At 44.0% G+C, this 13,083-nt stretch overlaps 1 protein-coding gene across 1 annotated transcript in view; it reads left to right on the forward strand.

Annotated features, from left to right (window-relative positions):
• Positions 1–13,083, forward strand: part of LOC306920519 (AP-2 complex subunit alpha-2-like) — a 32,583-nt gene that overhangs the window by 3,282 nt on the left and 16,218 nt on the right. Inside the window, exons 2-13 of the mRNA XM_079497320.1 lie at positions 1,089–1,157; positions 3,386–3,528; positions 4,229–4,422; positions 5,895–6,024; positions 8,246–8,347; positions 9,822–9,930; positions 10,966–11,116; positions 11,281–11,449; positions 11,565–11,702; positions 11,881–11,988; positions 12,096–12,170; positions 12,740–12,837. Of these exons, the coding sequence (XP_079353446.1) occupies positions 1,089–1,157; positions 3,386–3,528; positions 4,229–4,422; positions 5,895–6,024; positions 8,246–8,347; positions 9,822–9,930; positions 10,966–11,116; positions 11,281–11,449; positions 11,565–11,702; positions 11,881–11,988; positions 12,096–12,170; positions 12,740–12,837 (1,486 nt within the window). The remainder of the gene's footprint in view (positions 1–1,088; positions 1,158–3,385; positions 3,529–4,228; positions 4,423–5,894; positions 6,025–8,245; positions 8,348–9,821; positions 9,931–10,965; positions 11,117–11,280; positions 11,450–11,564; positions 11,703–11,880; positions 11,989–12,095; positions 12,171–12,739; positions 12,838–13,083) is intronic.

Genomic DNA, 13,083 nt, shown 5'->3' on the forward strand with positions numbered 1-13,083 from the left:
GCTTGTTTGGACGACATGTGCCATTCAGCTGTAGAGTATGCACATGCATTTCCCCCCGGCTAGACTGAGTGGCAAAACATTGACGAGCATGGAGAGTTGGAGTTTGAAGGACTCGTTGGAAATCACTCAACGTTCCTGCATACGACCTGTTTCTAAATGCCATATAATGCAGGACGTTGCGTTATTGAAAACGAGCACTTCCAAACTCTGACACTTAGAAAAATAATCACCTGCACGTAATATCTTGACAGAAAGTAGCTCATAACATGTCTACGGCAGATGTTTATGAAACAAACGCTTTGCAGATAGAAAGGATAATTCAAGCTTTCCGTACAGCTGCAATGTTGGTGAGATTAACGTTGTTTAATAAAATACAATCTGGGAACCCAGCGGCAAAAAAAACAACAGTGCCCTGTTTTTAGCACAGCACTCAAATTTGCCTCTCAGTAGGTGTTCCCGGCTAACTTCCGGGTACGATGATGTCATGCGAATAGCCTTAGCCTCTATAGACAACACTCAGATCAGCCAACACAGGGAAGCTGGAAGTACCTTCACTAAAACGCTGGGACAACGCTCCACACGTCCCAAACTCTTCTCCCTTCTGGCTCCAAAACTATGGAATGCACTTCCCATTACAATCAGAACTGCAGCCTCACTCCCAACCTTCCGCCGTAGTCTGAAACCCACCTCTTCAGACTCCATCATGGCCCGTAGCACTTGCCCTAGCCCCGACATTTTTATGTAGACTTAGATAGCATCTTATGTAGACTTATAGCATTTTTATACATGCGTAGTTTCATTATATAGATATTCCACTGTTACGTTCTTAGCTTACGTATAATTTATGACATGTACATACATGTACATACTTTTTATGTACATGTATGTATGTGGTGTGGTGTTTTGCCATGCTTTTTGTTCTTGCTTAATGTAAATCGCTCTGGATTAAGAGCGTCTGCTAAATGCCTAAATTGTAATAGACAACAGAACACATCAGATTTGGTCTAAGCAGGATCTCAGAGTCACATGTGTGCATGTATGTACATCTTGTAAATACAATGTAACAGTATATGTTGGTGTGGTTACAGGTAAAAGTAAAGAGGCAGAGATCAGGCGGATTAACAAAGAATTGGCCAACATCCGCTCCAAGTTTAAAGGTAAGTGTCAAGTGACGTGATTTTGTAATGTAATACGCAGAATGAGTCATAGAAACAACACTGACGTTGAGAGAAAGAAGACCATGCAATTAATAAATGAGCATTTTAAATAGCTCACCCTAACCTAAACTATACCTAAACCTAACCTTAACCCAAAAAGCCCAAACGTGAAAGTATATTATATACAGAGAAGGTGGGGTCCTGAGAGGATTCCCACGCTGGAGAATAGACTTTCAACAACACAAAACAGCCTTTGTTTTGGTGAGTGAGTAAAAAAAGTAGTTTTGTTTATTTTTGAGCGGTGCACACCGCTCCAATAAAGCAAAGAAAACATCACTTAAATATGGAAAGGGGCGGGAGGGGAGTGACACGGGGTCACAGTATAAGAAAACTATATTGTGAGTCTCTCTCTCTCTCTCTCTCTCTCTCTCTCTCTGTGTCTCTCTCTCTCTCTCTCTCTCTCTCTCTCTCTCTCTCTCTCTCTCTCTCTCTCTCTCTCTCTGGTCTAAATGTCAGCGGTGTCTCTCGGCCACCTGTTCCATGCCACCTAAATTTAGGGTGCTCCAGAATGAAGCACCCTTCCTCACCCTCCTGTAGGTCATGTGACCTGTCCTCTATGCCCACACTGCTGTAGGTCACCATTTAAATCCTGTGTCTTCCTATTCTTCACAGCCAATTGTAAGGTGTGTGTGTGTGTGTGTGTGTGTGTGTGTGTGTGTGTGTGTGTGTGTGTGTGTGTGTGTGTGTGTGTGTGTGTGTGAATTGAGTGACAGTCTGAATAGAGTGACAGTTGTGACACACACACACACACACACACACACACACACACACACACACACACACATTCTAATTGTTTAATTGTGCCCTGCTCTTTATTGTAGCAAGCACACACACACACACACACACATTTTGGAAAGTTACAATTTGTTTTGCTTTTATGTAATAATAAAGAACTTATCAAGTACAGTGAAACTCAAGTCGATTATTTTACTAAGCATAGAGGGCCTAAGTAGTTCAACTGAAGTGATACATTTCAAATAGGATCAAAGCGTTCTGTGGCTCCCCTGGACTCAGTGGACACCCTAGGGTGCAGTGACACCCTCACTGCACCCTAGGGTGTCACTGCACCCTAGGGTGCCACGGCACCCACTGTGAGAAACCCTGCTGTACACCAGTAGAGGAGGAGTCATTTGAGTCAGCACTTCAAGAGGATGTCCGCGTGTGTGTGAGACTCAGAATGACAGTTTCAGATGGGGCGACAGGAACGTCTAACAGTAAATAATTAGCTAATTGTAGCTTTTAGTTGGTTGTGACCAGGTCACATACATGTAGCAAGTTGGCCTATTGACCCCTGCACCCCCCCCCCCCCCCCCTCCACATCCCAACCCCCCACAACACAGATGTTACCATGGAATGTTTACACACACACACACACACACACACACACACACACACACACACACACACACACACACACACACACACACACACACACACACACACACACACGCGCGTGCAGACAGACGTGCACAGGCATGCAGACAGACAGGATGTTGAACAATGCAGCCACTTAAAAGCAGATTGTTGTGAAATCCTCAAGATCGCATAACTCCCCTTTAATCCCCCAATCTCACACACACACACACACACACACACACACACACACACACACACACACACACACACACACACACACACACACACACACACACACACACACATCATCATCATTTTTCGACCACGGTCGAGATCATGGATTTCACAATCCCACGCCAGACTTCCCGGTCCTTCATTGCTATCCCCAGTTCCTGCTTACTGATGCATGTGTCCCTAGCGATGACATCAGGGAACGACAGTCGATGGGTGGCTCTTCCAAGAGAGATTTAGAAGGCGGGTGTCCATGTCCATGTCTCGGAGCCATAGAGTAGAATCGGCTTGATGGTCGTCCTAAATATTTTTACTCTGAACCTCTTACTACCGGTAAGCTGGGATGACCAGATCTTATGCATGTCATCGCAGGCTGACCACTTCATTCCCTTCCTAGTTTGAAAGTCCCTTTGATAAGAAGTGTGTGTGTGTGTGTGTGTGTGTGTGTGTGTGTGTGTGTGTGTGTGTGTGTGTGTGTGTGTGTGTGTGTGTGTGTGTGTGTGTGTGTGTGTGTGTGTGAGACAAGGCCCTGGATGGCTACAGTAATGTGTTTGTGTGTGTGTGTGTGTGTGCGCGTGTAGGAGACAAGGCCCTGGATGGCTACAGTAAGAAGAAGTATGTGTGTAAGCTGCTCTTCATCTTCCTGTTGGGACACGACATCGACTTTGGTCACATGGAGGCTGTCAACCTGCTGAGCTCCAATAAATACACAGAGAAACAAATAGTAAGATCTACCTACCTACCCAACTAATGTACCTACCTACCTACCTACCCAACTAATGTACCTACCTACCTACCCAACTAATCTACCTACGTACCTACCTACCTACCTACCTACCTACCCAACTAATGTACCCACCTACCTACCTACCTACCTACCAACCTACCTACCTACCCAACTAATGCACCTACCTACCTACCTACCCAACTAATGCACCTACCTACCTACCTACCTACCTACCCAACTAATGTACCCACCTACCTACCTACCCAACTAATGCACCTACCTACCTACCCAACTAATAATGTACCTACCTACCTACCCAACTAATGTACCTACCTACCTACCTACCTACCTACCTACCCAACTAATGTACCTACCTACCTACCCACCCAACTAATGTACCTACCTACCTACCTACCTACCTACCTACCTACCTACCTACCTACCCAACTGATGTACCTACCTATACCTACCTATCTACACAACTAGACAACTACTGTACCTACCTACCTTGTATACCTACCTACAATTTTGGCATTTAGCAGACACGCTTAATCCAGAGCGACTTGCAATAAGCAAAAACATCAAGTAATACATCAAATGCATAGAAATAGTCATCTAGGGATCATAAGTGAGCTAAGAACCTATCATCCGTTACCTGTTCATCTCGGTGTGGTAATTAACAGTGATTCATCCTCAGGGGTACCTGTTCATCTCAGTGCTGGTGAACTCCAACAGCGACCTGATCCGGCTCATAAACAACGGCCTGAAGAACGACCTGTCCAGCAGGAACCCCACCTTCATGAACCTGGCGCTGCACTGTGTGGCCAACGTGGGCAGCAGGGAGATGGCAGAGGCCTTCACTGAGGACATACCTCGCATCCTGGTGGCCGGGTAGGGAGCGCATGCACGCTTTTTGCCTTTATTTTATATATTTTATAGAGGGACAGACAGTAGGCTGACAGGAAATGGGGAGAGAGATGGGGGGATGACATGCAGTAAAGGCCGTCGGGATCGGGAGTCGAACCCGCGGCACACTGCCAGACTGGATTACCAGCCAAGGTGCCTGGACCACTGAGCCATGGCCCAGGCCCTGATAACTGATTCTATCACGGAATGGAGTCCAAAGTCATTGAGAATCTTAAATCAATAAAGGTTTTGACTTATCAATAATCGTATCCATTCTAGCTGGACGTGACGCCATGTCTTGAGAGATCAGAAATCTAATCAGTGACCCAAACATTATGCATTGCATGAACATATCACTTCAATAGGGCAGAGCAGTGGCGGCCATTTTGTGGCCCACTCATTTTCCCCTCAAACTATTTGCATAAATTATTTGAAGTCATCCAGGCGCCTGGTGAATCATGACCATAAAACATTTGATTCTGTGAAAAAAAGGAAGTGGAACTACACAGAAGCCGAGACAAGGGCATTTTAGAAAATCCTATAACGTGGGAGCGGACGACAGCTGTATTTTCTTTTGTTCACGTTCACATGATTTCCTGGTTGAATGTGTCAAACGGTGACTCATAGGTTAGCGAAGAGCGCCATCTAGCGTAAACACTGAGGTGCTGTCCAGACAGAGACGTTTTTAGGTGAATCCGTCGTTTTTAATCCTATTGCCGTTTTATTCACACAAAACCGAATCCACTCATTTTTTCCCTAGTAACAGTGTTTCCAAAGTAACAGTGTTTCAATAGCAACAGGGACACCATGGACAGTGTGAAGCAGTGCATACTAACCGTGTTTCCATGGTAACAGGGACACCATGGTGTTTCAGTGCGGTTGTTTCTGGTCTTTTGTAGTGTTTTGAGTGGATTGGAGAGCCTCTATGTTTTGTTGATGTTGTAAGTGTATTGTTATGTGTTGACATGTTTGATGTCTATGTACTGTATTCATTGTGTTGTGCCCGAGGACCCCCTCTAAAACGAGATGATGCATCTCAAGGGGCTATCCTCTAAATGAAATACATTTTCAATATACCATGGACAGTCTGAAGCAGTGCATAGTAACAGTGTTTCCATGGTAACAGGGACAGTGTGAAGCAGAGTGCATAGTAACAGTGTTTCCATGGTAACAGGGACACCATGGACAGTGTGAAGCAGAGTGCATAGTAACAGTGTTTCCATGGTAACAGGGACACCATGGACAGTGTGAAGAAGAGTGCATAGTAACAGTGTTTCCATGGTAACAGGGACACCATGGACAGTGTGAAGCAGAGTGCATAGTAACAGTGTTTCCATGGTAACAGGGACACCATGGACAGTGTGAAGCAGTGCATAGTAACAGTGTTTCCATGGTAACAGGGACACCATGGACAGTGTGAAGCAGAGTGCATAGTAACAGTGTTTCCATGGTAACAGGGACACAATGGACAGTGTGAAGCAGAGTGCAGCACTGTGTCTTCTGAGACTCAACAGGACGTCACCTGACCTGGTGCCCATGGGAGACTGGACCGCTAGGGTGGTCCACCTTCTGAACGACCAGCACCTGGTACACGCACGCACACATACACACACACACACACACACACACACACACACACGTTTTCTGCAGGGGGGGGTTGAGTTGCCATCGTCTTTTAAATATCGATTAACATTCCAACCTAATTCCTACCTAACATGTTGGGTAGTCTTCATTTGTTTAGGCTACATGCAGATGAGATGACAAAACAACGAGAGCACTGTTGCAGTTAGCTTTGATTAGGCACACGAACGAGGATAGTGTTAAACATTATTCATTGGTAGCGACAGAGTAAACAATATTTACTTCAATTTCACATTGAGGTTAGGTCTATCGGGTTGGAGTAATTTCAAACACTATAGCTATAGTGTCCAACTCAGGGCCAAATTAGCCATTGGGCCGGTCAGGGCATGGCCCAGGGGCCCTTGGCTCTCAGGGGCCCTTTAGGGAAACTGGACCGCGCGGTACTTGGTTTGAGGGGCTCCTGGGGCCCTTCATTGGTGGTTGATTGTGTTAAATTTAGGTTACAAAAATTGTCAATGGGAATTTAATGTATGTTCACAAAGTTTGTGAACATACACTAAAAGCTGGATATAGGAGGGGCTAGCGCCCCTCAAAGAGTGAAGACCTTCTCATTGGTTATAACCCAAACATCGCATTAACCTTTCAGGACAAATGCATATTATTATCTGCCTCAACTGCTGCTAAGAAAACAATTATCTATATTTTGCTGACTCATGAGTTTTTCGAGTTACAGTATATTTATATATGAATATCAATTTTGTTTTTGTCTTTAACGGTTCTTTTTTCTCCATTCCCCCCCCCCTTTTTTATTGTCTTTGTTTCATTGTTTAAGCTGTCCCTGTGTAAGGCCACCTATGTGCATTGGTGATTTACATGTTTGTTTTGTTAGAAAATATAAAATAAAATAAAAGAAGTGAAGACCGAAAAGTGAGGACACAAATTGTGAATGGCCAGAATGAGATGATGTATGATTATAAGAGCGTCCCTCACTTCACATGGGTGTGATTTCTATCTTTTGACCGACCCAAGAGGTTAACCTAGGTCTATCGGGTTGGAATAATTTCAAACACTGTCATTGAGGGGCGCTAGCCCCTCCTATGCACAGTTTTGTGTGTGGGTGTTTTTGAGCACGGAATGTGTTTGTAGCACGGAATGTGATGAATTGATTGGCTGATGTATGATAAGAGCGCCCCTCACTTCACACGTGTGTGATTCTTTTTAAATGGCACGGCACGCATTCTCACTCCAAGGAAATGTCTGGAGCCTTGCCGGCCATTGCGCAGTAAATAAAACATGGATTGCAAAAATTCACTTTATCTATAATCAGTACATGTTAGTATCACTTATGCCTATTTATATGTTTTTGCTGAAAGGCAATCAAAGGTTTACTTTACATGTCATGATTAAGCGTGACCCAGTTTTCGCTAAATACGCACGCATGCAGGCAGGCAGCATACAACATTTAACGTTAAAAGTTCTGGTTGGAGAATTATAAACACAGAAACACCAAAGTACCTTATTGTCATGTTGTTTTATTTAGAGGAGTCACCAGGTTCAGAGCTGACAGTGAAATGCAAATGAGCCGTTAACTTGAACAATGACGTCTCCAGGTGGTCTGGAGGTGTGCAATTCTCTGCCTTATTGGAGGAGAAAGGGTGAGAGCGGTCAGTTTTAGCCGACAAATAGCGAAGATTAACAAACAGGGATGGTATGAGGATGGCTAATTTCAGATTTAGAAAACGTTTCACATGAAAAACAAAAAACAAAACAGAGATTATTTGAATCGAATAATTAGGAAAAGTCATAGTTGGGGAACCTTCTGAGAGCTTCATGAGCAAAGATAATCAACTTCAAAATCTCAATTGGTCAGAAAGGCCTCATAGACAAGTAAGTGTTACTCAGTACTTCTCACACTTTAAAGATTTTCCAAAAATAACAGATGTACAAGCTCACAGTGTGTCACTTCAGCCTATACATCTGCTCTTTGAATCGCCAGTGCGGAAATGACTCTAAATTGAATCATGCAAACAAGAGGATATCCTATTTTTGGCAAACTATTACTTAAAGGACCACTTCACTGTGTGTGTGTGTGTGTGTGTGTGTGTGTGTGTGTGTGTGTGTGTGTGTGTGTGTGTGTGTGTGTGTGTGTGTGTGTGTGTGTGTGTGTGTGTGTGTGTGTGTGTGTGTGTGTGTGTGTGTGTGTGTGTGTGTGTGTGTGTGTGTGTAGGGCGTGGTCACGGCAGCTGCCAGCCTCATCACCACATTGGCTCAGAAGAGTCCAGACGACTTCAGAACCTCCGTCTCATTGGCTGTCGCCCGACTCAGCAGGGTAGGGGGCGGAGTCTGAAATGAACAGATCTTACAGTTCCAGGAGCTCTTTTCCACAAGCGACACATTTGCACAATGAAGTGTGAATTAATCAAACATTATGTATATATATGAGACAAAAAAGGGGACTCCTGCACATCCAAAAAGACCCGTGGGAGGTGCAAGTCTAGTTAGCAGGCATCCCAAAGAAGGGACTGCACACTCCAGGGAACAGAGACGGACAACTTACTGCATCAACTTATTTATTAGCACGACGCGTTTCGCCGTGAGCTTCGTCAGGTGCTATATATATACATCCATACATCCATGATCTCGACCGCGGTCGAAAAATGATGATGATGAGGAGATACAGGCGATTGAAATAAACAGATTATTATGGCGAGGACGATCTAAGATGGGCGATCCATTGTCATGACAACAACAGGTATCTACCCGATGCTAACGCAAGTAGCATTATGGCTTGATCGATCGAAAGCGCTATAAAAGCGCAATTGCCATTGATCAACGGCAATGGTGGTAAGCTTAGTATTAAATAATAGGCTTCAATTGACCTAGATCTACGGCAATGGCGCGGAAACAGTTAAAGTGATTAAACCCCTCTTTCTTTTTTTCTTCTTAAAACACATTGAGAGCCCACGCAAAACTGCCCAAAAATCACTTTCACCTAGAAAATCCATTCACATTTTTTATAATTCAGCTGACTGTGGAGACACATGCTGGAACTTTTTACTTTGAAATGTTTTATAGTTTCTGAGTTATTTAATTTAAACGCCAAATGCATTCTCAATGGCGAAAACACAAACTTTGGCACCACGTATTTAAAAAAAAAAAATCATTGTTTTGATTTTTTGATTTTTTTTTCAAAGACGTCCACAGACGTCTTGGGCTATGCACGTGCGGTAATACCAAAGACGTCCACAGACGTCTTGGGCACAAAATGTGTTAAAATTGCTCAATATGGCCTGGGCGGCTGGCGTGGCCGTCTGGGCGCCTTGGCTGGTAGTCCAGTCTGGCAGTGTGCCACGGGTTCGACTCCCGCTCCCGGCGGCCTTTGCTGCGTGTCCCCCCCCCATCTCTCTCCCCAGTTCCTGTCAGCCTACTGCATACCTATCCCTCTATAAAAAATACAGAAATAAAGGAGAAAGCCACAAAAAAGTCAAAAAAAATCTTTAAAAAAAGAAATTGCAAAATACAACACACAAGTACTAGTAGCCTGATGCTAGCTTCTTGGTTTACCTGCTATCCTATAGTTTATAATGTACAGATTATTAAGTGAGAGAAAAACATGATTCAACTTCCTACGGTCACGAAATTCATCATTGTGTGTGTGTGTGTGTGTGTGTGTGTGTGTGTGTGTGTGTGTGTGTGTGTGTGTGTGTGTGTGTGTGTGTGTGTGTGTGTGTGTGTGTGTGTGTGTGTGTGTGTGTGTGTGTGTGTGTGTGTGTGTGTGTGTGTGTGTGTGTGCGCGCGCGCAGATCGTGACCTCTGCCTCCGTTGACCTCCAGGACTACACCTACTACTTTGTGGCTGCACCCTGGCTGTCTGTCAAACTGCTGCGCCTCCTGCAATGCTACCCTCCACCTGGTACACTGTGTGTGTGTGTGTGTGTGTGTGTCATGCAGTTAGATATTAAACCTGCCAGTCTCCAGTGATAATGTTGTGCACGGAGAGATCGTTGTATTTTCTTTAAATTATACTTCACATAAGGTTCTACAGTGTATCTGTCCTTTATGAGACAGTAAGTTTGCAACTTAGGTTTATACCATATATCACTACACCATTTTTCTTTATCTGGAAAACATTGTACTTCTAATTTGATGAACATCATATTGTAACTTATTTTGAAAGATAGAAAACAAATCATTAGAATAAAATAAACTTCTTAATTCATTTGTCTAGGGGTGACCACCTCTAAAATCCCAGTTAAAGATATTTTTTGTGAGTCGACTCGCTGGTCACATCTTCACAAGTCTATTCCATAGCCCTACCTTTTGACACTTGGAGGTTCCCATCCAATATCCCCGTTGTTTGTCAACACTGGAATCAATTTATGAACTCCTAAAAAGAATCTAATAGCTCTATGATAAATAAATGAATAAATAAAATAAATAAATAAATATGATGCACATTGTTACACCTAGTATGTTCCTGGAAACCCCAAACACCAGAAGCATGAGTTGTGCATAGGTATTGAATCCTTTGTTCATGACAGAGCCCACTCAGCTAGGACACGAACGGCATCAATTAATGTCATGTGCTCAACCAAAGTCAATCCAAGATACTTGGATACTGGTACTTGGTACTGGTCAATATCAGACAACCTTATTGACCCAAAATTAAACACACCTGAACTTCTCTGTAATGTTTTTGTCTGAAGTGTACTATTTGGGTTTTGTCCTGGTTTGCCTCCAATCTCCATTTCCAGCAACAATGTTCAGCATTTACTGCACATCAATAAATAATACAATCAAGAGCTTCGTACACCACCTACAGAATAAATACATAGAATCACATTACTAAGATAAGTGACTATAGTACATTTTCCAAAAGCCATGCTTATATTATCATCTTAAAAGGGTACAAGCTAGTGGTTAAATGTTGTGTTTTGCTGCCCTCTAGAGGACGCGGCGCTGCGCGGCCGCCTGACAGAGTGTCTGGAGAGCATCCTGAACAAGGCCCAGGAGCCTCCCAAGTCCAAGAAGGTTCAGCACTCCAACGCCAAGAACGCTGTGCTGTTTGAGGCTATCGCCCTGATCATCCACCATGACAGGTACTGTACTAGTACACATAGTACTTTACATACGTAGTACTGTTGTACCTCATTATATGCTCAAAGAAAAAGAAGGCCCAAGAATAAAAATTAAGAAAACGCTTTGTTAAAATGATGATGATCATTGACTCTCTCTCTCTCTCTCTCTTCCCACTCCCTCTCAGTGAGCCCACCCTATTGGTCAGAGCGTGTAACCAGCTGGGTCAGTTCCTGCAGCACAGAGAGACCAACCTGAGGTATCTGGCTCTGGAGAGCATGTGTACTCTGGCCAGCTCAGAGTTCTCCCACGAGGCGGTCAAGACTCACATCGACACCGTCATCAATGCCCTCAAGGTGGGGACTCCCCTTTGCTTATTAGTATTATATTAGCTTATTAGTATTTTCTACATTGCAGTATTGATACTTTTTACTTAAAAACGTTGAGTACTCTTTCCACCACTGCTCCCAGACGGAGAGAGATGTGAGTGTGCGTCAGAGGGCGGTGGACCTCCTCTACGCCATGTGTGATCGCTCCAACTCTAAGCAGATCGTAGCGGAGATGCTGAGCTACCTGGAGACGGCCGACTACTCCATCAGAGAGGAGATCGTACGTAGACGCACGCACTCACACACACACACGCACGCACGCACGCACGCACGCACGCACGCACGCACGCACGCACGCACGCACGCACACACACACACACACACACACACACACTAACAGAGAATAAACTGACCTTCCTAACAGAGAATAGCCTGACCTTTGACCTTCCTACCTACAGGTGCTGAAGGTTGCCATCCTAGCAGAGAAGTATGCGGTGGATTACACCTGGTACGTTGACACCATCCTCAACCTGATCCGTTTTGCCGGGGACTACGTGAGCGAGGAGGTATGGTACCTCATCTATTGTTAGTATTGTTATTATTATTATTATTATTATTATTATTATTATTATTATTATTATTATTGTGATTATTATTATTATTATTATTATAGGTGTGGTACAGAGTCATCCAGATCGTCATCAACCGTGATGACGTGCAGGGCTACGCCGCAAAGACCGTCTTTGAGGTGAGAACACACATTTAAATATCCATAACTGATTTAAAAATCAGTTTCAGCTCTGCACAGCTCTGTGAGCAGAGCTGTAGGTTGAAATATTCAAAAGTAATTTACAAATACGTAGCTATGTTACATAGCTTTTTTGATGGATGATTTTGGCCCCATACAATTCCAATGGGAGTCACATGGTTAGACCAAACATTTTTGTTTGATGGGCAGAACACAGCGATCAAACACTTAATGTTTGGTCAAACCATGTGACTCCCATTGGAAAAGCATTGTGGCGGCCATCAAACACAGACAAGACACAGAACATGTGTTTGATATGTGTGTATGGGGCCTTTTAAGGGCTGCAATTCCCAAATGTGAATCTATCCTATGCTGCCTCCTTGTGGTCACTGATTGACTTGCATACATGCAGTGGGCAAACCCAGGTTGACCTTGATCCAATAATATGTCCAGACTCCGTGTGTCTCATGTTCTAATGGTTCTTCCTCCAGACTCACATGAACGTATATATATATATATATATATATATATATTCAGTAACACATATATTCTAATGGTTCTTCCTCCAGGCGCTGCAGGCTCCAGCGTGTCATGAAAACCTGTTGAAGGTGGGAGGTTACATCTTGGGAGAGTTTGGAAACCTCATCGCCGGAGACTCACGATCCAGGTGTGTATACTAGGAGGAGGTGTGTGCTGTATGCTAGGAGATGGGTTCTGTATGCTAGGTGAGTAAGTTACCATCCGCTCCTGACCGGATCAGAAACTTGAGAATGGTATGCGTCTCAGGTTAAGTTCAGTGGTGTGTGTGTGTGTGTGTGTGTGTGTGTGTGTGTGTGTGTGTGTGTGTGTGTGTGTGTGTGTGTGTGTGTGTGTGTGTGTGTGTGTGTGTGTGTGTGTGTGTGTGTGTGTGTGT

Source organism: Electrona antarctica (genome assembly GCF_951216825.1).
Source record: "Electrona antarctica genome assembly, chromosome: 3".
NCBI lineage: Eukaryota > Metazoa > Chordata > Actinopteri > Myctophiformes > Myctophidae > Electrona > Electrona antarctica.